This window comes from Hemicordylus capensis, chromosome 4, assembly GCF_027244095.1.
Source record: "Hemicordylus capensis ecotype Gifberg chromosome 4, rHemCap1.1.pri, whole genome shotgun sequence".
NCBI lineage: Eukaryota > Metazoa > Chordata > Lepidosauria > Squamata > Cordylidae > Hemicordylus > Hemicordylus capensis.
In genome coordinates, this window is record NC_069660.1 from 278,819,931 (window position 1) to 278,834,567 (window position 14,637).

At 40.2% G+C, this 14,637-nt stretch overlaps 1 protein-coding gene across 7 annotated transcripts in view; it reads right to left on the minus strand.

The window, feature by feature from the left end:
* Positions 1–14,637, minus strand: part of MMP16 (matrix metallopeptidase 16) — a 350,260-nt gene that overhangs the window by 22,810 nt on the left and 312,813 nt on the right. For 6 of the 7 annotated variants that reach the window (XM_053246794.1, XM_053246793.1, XM_053246795.1 and 3 more), the window contains one exon: positions 488–12,058. The exons of the other annotated variant lie outside the window; for it this stretch is intronic. In XM_053246794.1, coding sequence (XP_053102769.1) covers positions 11,724–12,058 — 335 coding nt within the window. In that variant the 3' untranslated portion in view covers positions 488–11,723. Of the gene's footprint in view, positions 1–487; positions 12,059–14,637 lie in introns of those variants that run through there. 7 annotated transcript variants of the gene reach the window in all.

Below are 14,637 nucleotides of genomic sequence, written 5' to 3' on the forward strand. Positions count from 1 at the left end.
CTATTTCTATAGCCTACATTTTCATGATCTCTTTAGCCTACAGTGAGGCAATGACAAATGCTTCCTCCAAGGTATCTTGGTGTACAATTAAATGTTCTTTTTTCCATTTTGAGTTTTAGAAGAACCCTGAAGGGAATAATGGGCTGTATCCAAAAGAAAGTTAGTTAAGACTCAAGTCCCAGTGGGATTTAAGTTAGTCACAACTAACTTGTCTCATTATTAAATTTCAGTGGTCATGGCTTTCTTAGGATAGAACCTAGTGGTTGATTTGTGTTGCTTTCAAGGATTATGAGGCAGGCAAATTCATATCCTAAACCATATAATTACAAGTTTGTGCTAGATCCTGCTTCCAACATGAGGAAGGTTCTTCAGTCCATAAATATCTTTCCCAGTCACACACTGTGCTCAATCATAGAACAGATGATTTTGGCCAAACTGCCCCAACTGAATACCACACATGAAATAAAACTACAATGGCTTTATGAAACACTTTTTCTGCTTTCTTGTTTATTGACAGGTTGTTGTTTTTTTAATTACAACACAATGAAATGATGGTAAGTACATAAGATAGTAGAAAAAAGCCATTTTAACCCTTCCCTTGGTTAAGACACTTACAGCAGACAAGAACTGCCCCACCCCAACCCCCCTCCTCAAATGAAAACAAAAAATAAATAGAAATTAATAAATAGAAAATAAATCACTGCACAGCCCTTAACTCTTTGATTGCTAGGACAAGAACCAAAAAGAAGATTCTAGCATGTGACATTTTTATTTTGTGGTTAAAGGTTGCCGCAGCAGTCAAAGGGTTATTATAGAATTGTAAACATAAGTACTTGGTTGGAAAATGTCCCATCATGTAAATGATCGGCAACAATGAGATTAATATCATGACCCCTTGACCTTTAATTACGCAATGTTATAAGGAGTTAAACGATAATAGCTTGGTGAGCTGGTACACAGATTAATTAACCCATTTTTTATTTATTCAACAGTGCACTATGAGGCCTTGGTTTACTAATAAAAAGTATGTGTGTATAATAAAACACTGTTAAATGCATTGATCAACGCAAAAAAAAAAAAATCAATGAAAACATATCTGTCGAAGCACCACAAAATTTTGCCTGATTATATCTGACAGTCATTATACACTTTAGCACCATTAATCAGCCTTGCTTTTGCACACAAAGAAACTTTGTGTTTGTCCATAGAAACTACTTGAAAGAAAGAATAACATTTATTTATTTATTTAAAAAAATACTAATGCAGAGAATGCTATGGGAGCCATGGAATAAAATGATTTTTTTAACAAGTGGAAGAGAAATTAGGATGTAGGTACATGCTCCTTTTGTCTTTTTGTTTACTCACTGCCAGGAGCTGCATGGCCAGCCTGCAGGCAGTGTGACTCATTAATGCTGGGGCAGGGCGGGAGAAAGAGGAGTTAGTTTATTGTTATGGTCATAGACCAGCAGAGAGAGAGGAGTAAACAGAGGTCTGGGAAGGAGAGGCAACTGTACCGCCTTTGCACACACATCCAGCTCATTGATGCTCCCCCCGCCAGCTCATTAGGATGAGCCGCTCCTGCTCACTGCACTGAACAAAACTCCAGCATTGACTGTGTAGGGAACACACAGGGAAAGAGCATAAGCACATGCAACTTAAAAGTTTGATCTATCTCATGCTGTGGGTTCACATATCAGTCTATATTGTTAGAGTTGTTGCAGACGCCGGTAGGTAGGAATATTGTGGCCTGTGGTGAGAATGGTGTCATGTACCTCCTTAAAACCCACAAGGTTCCCATTCTGGCTTGTTTGTAGGGCTACAAAAATGTCAAAATGGTTGAAAGTACACAACTCAAAGTTTACATTGTAAATGTTGAATGTGTGGAGGGGGGAAATGACCTTTGTCTACGAAATGGGGAAAATGGAATTGAGTTCCTGCAACCAGTTAGCATAGGGAAACAATCAGGCTGTACCAGAACACTGGTCTTTATCTCATGTTAGCACATCTTAATCACAGCAGGTACAATTCCTGCACAGAGTGCATTTAACTTGCACTAAATGTAATAAATTTAACACATGCTTTATGTTCTTATGGATTGCTCTCCGTATCAAATTGCTGGTACCCAGTTGAGTCACCCTTTTAAATAAATGGATAAGGGTGCAATAAACTATTGAAACTAAAAACAAAATTCCACTTGACCTTCAAAGTTCTTGATTGCATCCTGTGCCTAATGACCTAACCAAATGTTACATATAAACATGTGTTTCAAAATCCTGAGCACTGTTTTTTTAACAGAGAAAAGCCACTTTGTGAGGTGATTTGGAAGAGAAAAGCAAGTAGGGAGATAGGAGAACAAAACACTTTCTGTCACATCTCCTCTCCAAATTGTCCACCTCCAGCCCCTTGTCTCCCTGTAGGGAGGGGTGCAAACATGCATTGTTTAGAGTAAATGTGTTTGAAATGTAAGAGATAAAGTAATTTGCATGGGCTCCATTTACAACAAAGAAGCAATGTCGATAGGGTTAAGCACTCTGCCACTGCTACTTAGCTCCAAATTGGCTCCTCCCAAAGTGACCTCTCCCTTATAAACAGATGGCAGTTGAGAATTTATTACTCTCACTAGGAAGGTTGGATCAGGTCCTAAGAAGTAGAGGAAAGCAAGCATACACCTATGCAAAGACCAGTTGTAGGAATGCAAGGGGTCAGGTGTGTGGGGGGGGATGGGGTGGGGATTCTGTAAAAAGCACTGGGGAAATAAGCGTCTCCCTGATTTTTGGCAGCCGTGGGATAAAAATAAGAAGTATTTCCTGAAAACAAAACATCTAGTAATCCCTGTGGAAACAATCAAGATCTTGGGGATACTGTGAGCAAAATGACAGCAACTAGACCAATATTCAATTTTGAAGAATGGCTAGCAGGGAAATATTGTATTCCCATTCCTATAGGAAAATATGTCCATCTCCTTCTGAAATTGCGACTGTAATCGAAATTACAAAAATTAGAAACTATTATTAGATGGTCAAGAAACAAATAGGCCAACTCTTAGTAGTTCCTGTACCCAACTCCCATTTACATTCCCTATAATAAACAGTTAATGCAGAAAGATTTGAAGCCTGCCCCTGTAGGTCTACAAAACTCTCAGTGCTCAAAGACTGTAAACATGCAGCAGATGCTACAGACTCAGTATGGTTTATAGAGATGCATTATTTAGCTGGAGGGACTGGCAGCATATGGATTAAATAACAAGAGTGACTCAATAGCACAGGGAGACCATCTTGTCATGCCAAGACAAGTCTGTACCTGCTGGGCAAAGTAGCAGGGCAAGCCTGAGCTCAGTTGTGATGATGCCAAAGTGATTCCTACAGTCTGTGAAGGATGAAGTTTGTAGGCTGAGCCCAGCATCATCTGTGGGGAGTGTCTACAAGGCAGCAAACAATTGGGCAGCAGACCAGATGAGAAGAAGCGATCAGCAGCTGACATATTTTGTGCTCAAAAATGAAAGGCACCTGTGCAAAAGAATGCTAATGTTGTCAGTCCTCTGTAAAGCTCATTGCAATGCTCAGCCAACAGAAAATGAAGCCAGGCTAATACAGCACTGCCTTTAACATCATCTTGGAGGGAGGGGAATCCTCTGTGGTATCCAAATGCACTAATGTAAGATAATAGTTTCTGGTGGTACAATATATTTTCATTTGGTTGCAATGAGATTGCAAGCCAAAGACATGCCTACCACCTGTGGGCTTGATGTTCTACAAGCCAATCTGTGAATACAAAGAGCAAAAATGCTAGTTCAATATGCAGAGGCCGCTGAAGCTGAGCAACAAGTAAGCAGCGTTGCAACACAGGCAAATGCACACAGGAGAAAGAAAGCACACAAACATTCGTTTGGAGTGAGTTTAATCCCCAGAAGTCAAAATCGACTTGACGGCACATTTTATCTTTACTTTTATTAGGTGACAAAAAGGTTGCAGGGAGTCAAGTAAAATGTCCAGTTTACAAATGAGTTGAAAAGTGTTTGCATTCTAGTTAACTGAATCTTTCCTACTAAATTTATTGTCAAGTCTGGATTCCAGTTTATCTGGGTTGTGGCTTTGTCTGTAGGATGCCTTCTTGTAGACTAGGCAGTATCACTGGGTTCTTTTTATACACTTTGCCCTGCTGGAAGCTTCATTTTTCATATAACAAAACAGGTAAGAGGCAGATAACTGTACATCCATCTCCAATGCAAAAAGAATTTGAGAATAACCTTTAATCCCTGTACTGAACAATTATATAAGTACTGTAATATGGTCTTTTCTTTTCTTATTTGATGACAGACTTTACAAGAAGTCAACAGTGTGGGAAACATGGAGCAATGTCGGACCAAAGTTAAGCACTTTTGGGTCCCATTTATTTCAACAGACAACGGAAGCGAAGGAGATTTAAATGTGCTTGAGTACAAACAAAAAAGTACAATATTGTGTTGTCGAGGTATTAGGTTTTCTAGGTTAGAGCTAGTTTGACAATAATCAGTAAGATAATTAGCAGATGAGGGAATGGTATTGTGATAGTTGTCCAAATCTGTCACAGCATTATTTTTCTTAGTTGTCACCTATGCTTAATCTAATCAATCAAGAAAGGTACTGGACATCACTAATCTCTAAGAATTATTAAGTGTCCGAGAATCATCATTTTATATATTACCCGAAAGGCAAAAACCACACAAAAATGGTTGTCCCCTTTCCATGATTTCATGCAAAAAGGAAACTCATTCATCTCTGCTGCATGATATATGCGCTCCACACACCTTTCCCTGTTCCATTAAGGTTATTTTTTCCTCTTTCCAGTCATTTTCTAGCTCATCCTGCCCCCACCTCCCTTTAACAAAAAGGTGTATGGTTCCTAAATGAAACCCTAAGCCTATCCAAAATCCTGGACACTGTGTAATTTTCGTTGTAATCACCCCATGAGGCTCTTTCACCATCCTCTCCAGTTCCCTGTGCACCCTGGAAGTCACTACTGAAGGTTGGGTACCTTTTCAAAATAGCATGAGATACAGCATGTGGAGCTACAGCAGCAGAAGGAATTAGCACAAATGGGAAGGAGTCACCTTGCACAAATGGAAGACACTTCTATTGATGCAGAAGAACCTTTGGACTTAAGCCAATATTTTTCATGTGTCTAGTATAGTAAGATGATTAGTGTTGGGGCCTTACTCAAAGGTGTACCTGCATGTACCAGGTTCTTACCAACAAGCCAGAATACGAGCCCTGCTTTGTTAAGAAGCAAAACTGACCTTGTATTATCATTAGTACTATGGCACCAGGAAACAAACAGATCCACCTAAAGAAAATTATGCACGAGGCGCTATATTGTAGCTGCTACTTTCAAATGCAGTGGAAGTGTTAAAGAGGAAATAGCCTGAAGACCACAGATAGTGGCCCACATGTTCAACAGGGCGATGCAGGTGGTTCCGAGGCACCTATAATGCTGAGGGCTCCTAAGGAACTGCCAGCGGACTTGTGCTTTCCCTCACACTCTGGGAGCACTACTTTTAAGTATCTGTGCTTTTCCACAAAAGTGCAAGACTGTTGGTGGTTCCTTAGGATGCCACAACAGTGAGGGAGGCTCAGAACTACCTACATCACACTGCAGAACATAATGGGCCACTGTTATTAAGGCTGCAGTTCTATGCACACGTACTGAGGAATAAGCACCTTTTAACACAATGGGACTTACTTCCAAATAAACATGCAAAGGATAAGGCTGCATGATTCTGGTCTGGATAGATCAAGAGGAGAAAGAGACATTATACAGGTTCACAGATCTCTGTACTTGAATATTTCAGTGAGACTATGCCAGTGTGAATGGTCCCTTACCCAATTCCATAACTATCTTAGACATGGGGAGTTTCAACACAAAATTTGATTGCGCTGGTCAGTGTGTTTGACACACACTCCCTCGCTATTTTGACTGCATTTTTACGCTTCTTAAAACCCTCCCTACACCTTAAAATAATCAGGGAGACTTGTAAGGGTTCCTTTGGAGCAAGATAACATTCCTTCTAGTTCAGCCTTTCAAGCAAATTATATACTGAAGTGTTTACATCCTTCTCTTTTCCTGAGAAATGATTAACTCAAACATTTTCCTCCATTTCACGGCAAATACTATTGTGCTATTTATCAATTTACACCACATACCAGAACTTTCTTGATAAAACTGTAACAGAGTGATGACATCAGTATTTTTGCATTGCACTGATCTACAATGTGGACTGTGACAACTTGTATACAGATGTGGTTATCAACATCTTTTTCTACTAAACCCATTTAATGCAGATATATACCCATTTTATTTATTTATTTATTTATTTATTTATTTATTTATTTATTTATTTATTTTCATTTATAAACCGCCTCATCCAGAGGCTCTGGGCGGTGTACAGTAACTGTGCCTTCCCTTTGAACCCATGCATCTAAAATAGGCTCTTTCCTACAAAACCTCTTGCCACAATACATTTGTTAGTCTTTAAGGAACCACAAGACATTTCCTGGCTTGTATTAACAATTCTAGGAAATATACTTGTGCACATGCATGTGTGCCATTTATTCAAAATGAGTTTTTTCATTCCTTTTTTGTAAATGCTAAAACTCAATATTCCATTAAGGCCCCCAACCAAAGTTTAGTGAAATAAACAGCCTTTCTAAAAATGAGTTGGAAGAAACTCTTTCCCCAACGTTTGAGGAAAAAAAGATAAGTGATTAACACCTGGTCCATTGTGACTGTGTTTTGTTGTGTTGTTTTACTGACAGGAAAACATCTAAATTGGTAAGTTCTCTCCCTTATTTTTGAACTCCTGTGGTTAAAGACACACACATACACACACACACTTCCAAAATTAGCTTGAATGGGCTACAAGGTCCTGTGTCAGAATTATCACATGATTGCTCCATAAAATAGACATTTGTAATAGAAAAGCTGACACACCTTGACTTGCTGGGCAAAAGCATGCCAAAACATTAGTTTTCAAGTCACTCTCTCTCAGTATATAATATATAAATGCACTTTTAAATAGATCACGTTATTAAGCATTCACATAACCATGATGTACCTTATATCAAGCACTACACATGATCACTCTTACCTTCCTGCATAATTACTGTATGTTAAATTTTCCAAATATAAACATTTGAGTTACCTTATAAAAAGAGAAACCAGCAGCATGCTCAGCTCCTTCATTGTTTTCCAGGAAATAACTGTATTAAAATGAAAAGCTGCCATGAGACAACCTTTGAAAGGGATGCACAATTTTCAAGGGAATGGCGGGGTTGGGGGAGGATGATGAAGTTGCTGCCCTGTACTCATGTTAATACATATGTTACAGTGAGGCTCTAAAAGGTAGTGAATATTGGCATTTTAAAGTAATTCCTAGTTAAACCGCATGAGTGTCCTCCACAAAGTAGATATCTATTTCTCCACCTTTCAGGCATATGCCAGCAAACTGCTGGCAATTACATTTAGCTGGCTGGCAACACTCACTGGTGCCTCTTTTTGGAGTTTTGGGACAGTCCTAAAAGCTGCCTGGGATTGTCAGTGCTCACAGGTGAATGTCAACACTCACCATATTTTGGAATCTCTCAGTAATACATACATCTATTGGTTATTGTAAAAACCAACAACACAAAAGACCAGCCAATGCAGGTTAACAAGTTTTGCTTTCGTTTGTTATTCAAAAGAGAGCACTAGGATAGAAGGATAGGCCTTTTTTGCCTATAGCAGAGTATAATTTTCAGTTTTCTGCCTGAAACAATATTGTAAATACCTAGTGATTTTTCTGGCTAGTAGGCATGGTATTTTCAAACGGGGAGGGGATTAACATGTATGTTTGCAGCTGTTGTCAATGGCTGCGTAGCTGTAGCAACAACTGAAACTGATATACCAGAGTAATGCAATGGTCTCATAGTGGTGCAACCTTTAGCATACTGCATAAAGTACCTACAAGACATACCTTCAAAATGCCATCTGCACTGCATATGTGCTATAAAGCAACCCCTTCCTCATTTTTGTTATCCGCCCATATAGCTGATTATGCCCAAGGACCCCCCCCACAAATCCTATATAGCATGCCTCACGTGACTGTAAAATAAACCCCCAATTTAAAACCAAACCCCAAATCATGTTTAATTGACTAAAAAGGCATACTAATAGTCATGCTATGCTCAATATAAATATAAATTCAATGCAGTCGAGCTATTCATTACCAAAAAATAATATGCATATATACTTACACTCTCTAAAAAATGATTCAGTAACATGGACTAGGAAATCAGTAAGAAACTGTCTGAGTCTAGTATAAAAAATCTTTTACGTAAAAGCCAATGATGGCCCTTTTCAAGTATTTTCGCATTTTTGTTTGCTTGTTTTAGAACGTCATCATTTATTTGTAAAAAGGACTGGTTTAATACAGAAAATTGCACTGAAATTAAATAGAAATTCACTTCTACCGCAGTTCATTTTTAGAGCGTGCATGTATACATAGCAACCGTTCCATCTAAGATTTGCATGTGCCAAATACCAGGCACATGCAATTGGGAAACTGTCCTGCACAATCCCCAATGAAATAAATGGGAGCTGTGCAAGAGCACTGCCATGTGATGCCTATTTATTTCCATGGGGCTTGTGGAGTGGATTTCCCAGGTATTGCACCCGCTGTCCTTCCCTAACAAAACAGGTGAATGTTTGGACAATGTATAAGAGGCCTTTTTTGTAAGAAGCCCAGTCCGAATCCAAATGGATCAGCAACACCAGATGTCCCATTGAGATTGTGCCAGTTTGCAAGTTAAAGGTCAAAGAGCAAAGACATCAAACAGTACACGTTAAGGAAATTCAGACAGCAAAGGGTTTTTCACAGAAGACAATGCTTAACTCAGTAATGACGGTCAACAGATCAATAAGAGTTCAAGGCAAGCTATTCATTGTTTCAAAAGCTACTCCCCTGGAATCCTAGCTTTCATACAAAGCCAGGCATCTGACTTGTGGGGTGCATTCTTTCTGGACACCTTTAATAAGTTCACAGCCCAGTGACTGTCAAAAGCCTGTCACTGCAAGAAGCAGCTCCTAAAATCAATAAAAGAGGTCTGTCAGTTGCTGACTTTTCTCTAGGAAAAAAATATTGATACATAACCTGCTCTGCAGGTCACATGAAAATGACAATACTGCTATTAGCACAAGATTACACATGATCACACAATGCTTTGGTGGTCCCTTAATGTGACTTAATGCACAGCTCAATGCCAGAGGCCTCGTCGACCCTTTGAGAACTAAGGCAAACACCCAATGGGCAATACATTAAAAAATCAGCACCCATACAATGTCAGAGTTGTTGCTTTCTAGCTCACATTGAAACTGTTAACTACAACTGCATGTGTTTGGCAACTTCAATGAATACGCAGTATAGTTCGGTGCCGGGGGCGGGGGGGACCCAGAAATCAAACAGGGCTAAATTTAAAAGGTTAAAAGGAGAGGCCCGCCCCAAGACTTGCTTCTGTGACCCCATTAAAAATCTCATGTTCTCAGGCTGGAGACACACAACGGTTTTTTATAAGAGTTCAAGATGCAGGACAGAAGCATCATTTCCTGTAGTGTATGCTCTCATTATTCCACTGCCATTTCTGGTCAACAGGTTTCAAAGAACAGCAAAGCAAAACTGCCAACAGAGGCAACAGCAAGGTGAGGGTGCACATCATGAGCAAAGATGCCTCTTCCTACTTTCTGTTTGCTGAAAAACACAACGGTCTGCCTCCAGTCTCTGTTGCTGCTAACTCTCTACTCCCAGTCACTGGGTTTTACTGTTCTAGCCGTGTGTCCATGTAAGCATATGACTAGACAGACCACTTGCCTTTTAATGAACACAATTTCACCCACCATGACCACTGGCATATCTGGTTTTTTTAACATATGGTGGCCTCTCCTGCCCCCCAACCCCCTTTAATACTTAGCACTCTCCATTTCTAGGATGGGACAATGGGAGCCACCAATTCATGAGGTCAATGCTGATGGGAGAAGAGGGGGAAGAGTCTGAGGGAATGTGGCACACCATCTTCTGAGGAACAGGAAACTAAGCTGCCCCCAAAATGTAGCCACTTTGTTCTGAGTGATGAATAAAATAAAGGAACCCACAAGCTAGTAAGTTGTTTCCACTTGGGTGCACTATCATCAATAGTGCACCCAAGTGGAAGAAAGAAAACCTCTCTTATTTCACACCACTCTAACTGTGAGGTGGGCCAGCCCACTCCTTGTCCTGTGTATCTGCTAACCTTGGTGACTGGCCGCAAGCTGGTCTCTGCTGCCACGTTTATATTAGTATCATTTATGATACTGAAGAGTGTCAGAAGAAAATGTGGCCAGCAAGACTAATGTACAAGTGGCCACTGGAAGCAGACAAGAAGGGCAATGGAGGCAATGGTGTTGGGAGGGGAGGAGACAGAGGTTCCACGGATCTGATATGATTTATGGACCACCTATGAAGGAAAAGGGATGTTGTAATCATAGGACAACCTTTAGACTAGAATCATTTTAAGCAAAGATTTCCTGTTCTACCACAGTGCAGTCCTATAATTTCAGGACAGCCAATGTTAGCAAGCCCTCACATTTTGAAAATGAATCCCATAGTTCTCAAAGGGTTACCAATTATATAAACCGAATACTAGCATTATGTTTCTCTGTAACATTAAGCATCACTTTAGTTCACTGCAATCTACTTTCAGACTTGCTGCAATCTACTTTTAGATTTGCTTCTTTCTGCTATGGTTTCAAAGTAAGTGTTCCTGACAGACCTACGGAAGGCCTGAGGCTGTGGGCCTGTTGCAGCTTGGGGAAAAACAAAAAAAACCCCCAAAACCCAAACACAAAGAATGAGGCAAGAAACCAAGAAAAGGCTAAACCAACCAATAAAAAAGATACTATCTGAATATAGTAATGAATATAAATGCATTAAAACATTGAGGACATAGCTCCAAACAGCTGTATAAAACACAAAATGAATGTATCATTAAGGCTGTTACTATATTGCAGATATTTTGGCCCCTTGTTTGTTGGAAAATGGCTGTCCAAACAGTCTGAATTTCTGTGTGTCATCCTGGTCTCCCACTCGACAAAAATTATGTGTAGGAGCATAGGACTATTTCCATAGCTGACAGAAAGCAATCCTCTTTGGAGACAAAGCTGTTTTGGGTCTTCACACTTCCTGAAAGTTCCATTGTGATTGTTGTGTTATAGTTGCTGTATCTTTTTTTTTCCCTTTAAAAAAATTGATTACATTTTTCTTTCTTTTCTTTTTAAAACCTCACGCAAAACTCTTTCAAAGGGGAGCAGGCTTTAAAGGGGATGAAAAACCCCCCACAGAGATACTGGAGATTCTTCTCTCTATTGTTATATTTCCTCTTCTGTACTGAAAATCCTGATAGTTTGCATTGGGTATCAAGCGTGCAGAGGAAAGGCTAGAACCGAATGACAAAGAAAGACAAAGGACTGGAGAAACGGCAGATACTGTGTATGATGGAAGCTTCCCACTGGAGTGAACGCTCACTCATGTGCAGGGCAGGCAGCCCCTTGGGTTTTAAAGATCAGCCCTTGTCGAGGCGGACAGGTGCCTGCTCCTAGCTAGGAAACTGCATAACAGCTCTTGTGTTGAATCTCAAGTTACCACAAACTCCTGGGAGAGAGAGAAAAAACATACCCCTACATCACACCCACTCTTGCATAGAGCGTTTGCAGTACAGTATGTGGCGGGGTGTTCCTTTCCTCTTGAACTGGAACACAGTGTAAACCAAGACAAGGAGGCACAGGGCCAGAATACAAGGAATGACAATGGCTATGGCTTTCACAGTGCTGGCTGTGTTGTCCAGTTTGATGACAATGTCTACATCATCTTGAGGGCTGTGCCGGTCTTTGTCCCGGTCTGCTGGTCCATCACAACCCATAAAATCCTTGAGGATGGATCTGGGATACCCAGGTTCCACCCTGAGCATCTGGTTATTGAATTTCCAGTATTCTTTGCCTTTGTAGAAATATGTGAAGCCTGGTGGACAGAAGGACAATTATTTCAATGAGTAGTCATTTAATCATTTCTAGTATAAACAATGACAAACTACTAAACCTAGAGATATACATATCAGGCGGTAGAAAAATATGATAGATAGATAGATAGATAGATAGATAGATAGATAGGTAGGTAGGTAGATAGATAGATAGATCTTAGAAAAGCAGGGAGGTCATTCACACAGTCAAGAACTGTGTTCTACCTGGGTTTGGGATCTGTGTGTGCTCGCAATTTTTGGTTGTGTGAAAGCACGGTAAGAGGTGGAAGCAAGGTAGGATGAAAAGCTACCCAGGTTTTCCTCCTACCTTGCTTCCACACAATCACTTCTACCCAGAGTTTCTTCTTCCCTTGCTTCCACGCAAGGTAATTTTCCATGAAAATTGGGAGCATACACAGTTCCCAAAGCCAGCTACAACACAGCTTGATTGTGAGAATGACCTCGGGGTGACATTCTGACCAACAAAGTGTGCACGCAAACAGAGCATGTGGGCACACAGCAGCACCCCTCACACATTTTCCCCTGTCCTCTTTGTGCTGTTGTGCAAGAGGGCTAAGAGTCTGGCACCAGAAGCACTTGGCAAGATTGGAAACCTGTCTCAGAGGTTCAACAATGAATTTCTGACCTTACTAAGCACTTCTAGAGCAAAGAGTTCACTCTTGGGCAACAGCACACACTGTTGCTGCATGCCCACACCACACTGTACGTATACACAGGTCTGTTAGTCAGGATGTCAGCCAAGGATTATTAAAATTAAGAGTGTGACTATGATGCATTAACAGTGTCCCTATTTCTAAAGCAGGGGTTTCAAACTGCAACCCTCCTGCAGATGCTGGCCTACAGCTCCCATCGTTCCTGCCTACTGGCCATTGTGACTGGGGATGATGGTAGTTGTGGTCCAACAACTAGAGGGCAATCATTTTGAAGCCCCTGTTCTTAAGCCTATTTAAAACCTAAAATATATCCCAAACCACTCTCAGAACATGTTGCCAACAATCCTTTATTAGTGGATAAACACAGCCTACATTTTAAAAAAAAAAAGCAAGCTAATACCTTCATCTTAAAAATGAATAAAAATGATATTAAAATATATTTTTCGGGTTCTATGGTGTGATAGAAAAAGTATTGACGCTTTTGAACTTTGTTGCTGGAGAAGACTTTTGAGGATACCATGGACAGCCAGGAAAACAAACAATTGGATCATAGAACAAATCAATCCAGAACTTTCACTCGAGGCACAAATGACCAGGCTCAAATGATCATACTTTGGACACATTATGCAAAGACCCAGCTCCCTTGAGAAGTCCATAATGCTGGGAAAAGTTGAAGGAAAAAGAAGAAGAGGACAACCAGCAGCAAGGTGGATGGACTCAATTATGACAACAATGAATACAGCACTAAGAAACCTTAAAGGCCAAGTTGAAGACAGATAATCCTGGAGAGAATCTATCTATGTGGTCACTAAGAGATGACACCGACTTGATGGCACTTAATCAATCAATCAATCAATCAATGGTGTGAGATAGTACTGTGTAAAAATCTTACAATGGTTCTCAATAATTACATTTTCTGAGATGGACTCATTGCCATTTTTTTATGAATGCATCTAGCCTTCTTCTGATACGGACTCTCAAAGATCTTTCCCCCATTTTTCTATGTATTTTATTTGTAACAGAATCTTATTTTCAATTAACTAATAATGCTTGATAACTAACACCTTTTCTGCCCTTTCTAACAAACTACAGTATTCAATTTCACCTTGAAGAACAATTATGATGGTTTGGTTTGTGCACAGTTCCAATTTTGGAGTAATGAATGCTAGAAGAGATGTTGATGGGATGAATGTTTTACACACTGCTTTGTATTCATGCTAAGTTTTTACTGATACTGAAAATTATTGCATATGAATAATATGCGGCTGACACACAGAGGAAGGATGAGCTAGTGCAGTGAGAGAGCAGTCTCACAGAACTTCCCAACTAACTGCTCTGGTGCAGCAGTGAAGTGGCAATTTTTGACACCCACCCCTTCCCCAGTAAACCCTCTATGTATGTATGTATTTGTTTATTTCAGAGTAAACCCTCTATGGCATCCAAAAATATTTCCATGAGGCTTGTGCAGCCTGAAGGGACATATTTTGGGGTGGCACAGAAGGCAACCTGAGGAATGAGAAGACATCAAAAATTGCTGCTTTCTTGTGCAGTTAGTTGGGAAGTTCTATTAGGCTACTTGGGCCAGGCTATCTGTGTCTAACACATGGGACAGGGCCTTCTCAGTCATTGCCCCCAGGCTATGAAATGCTCTCCCAGCAGGCATCTGCTCCTTAGCTTCTACCACAGTTTTTAGAAACAAGTAAAGAAGTGGCTCTTTACCCAGGCTTTTAAATTAGATTAGCTTTTACTTCTGCTGCTCTGTTTTGTGTATTAGTGTTTTATATAAGTTTTAATTTTTTAAAATAGATTTTAGACCCCTGCTAACTTGGCAAAGAGGCACCTTTTAACGTGGTGATTATTTTTATTTAGCGGGGGAGAGTAACTGGCCCTATCCACCCCCAGCACAG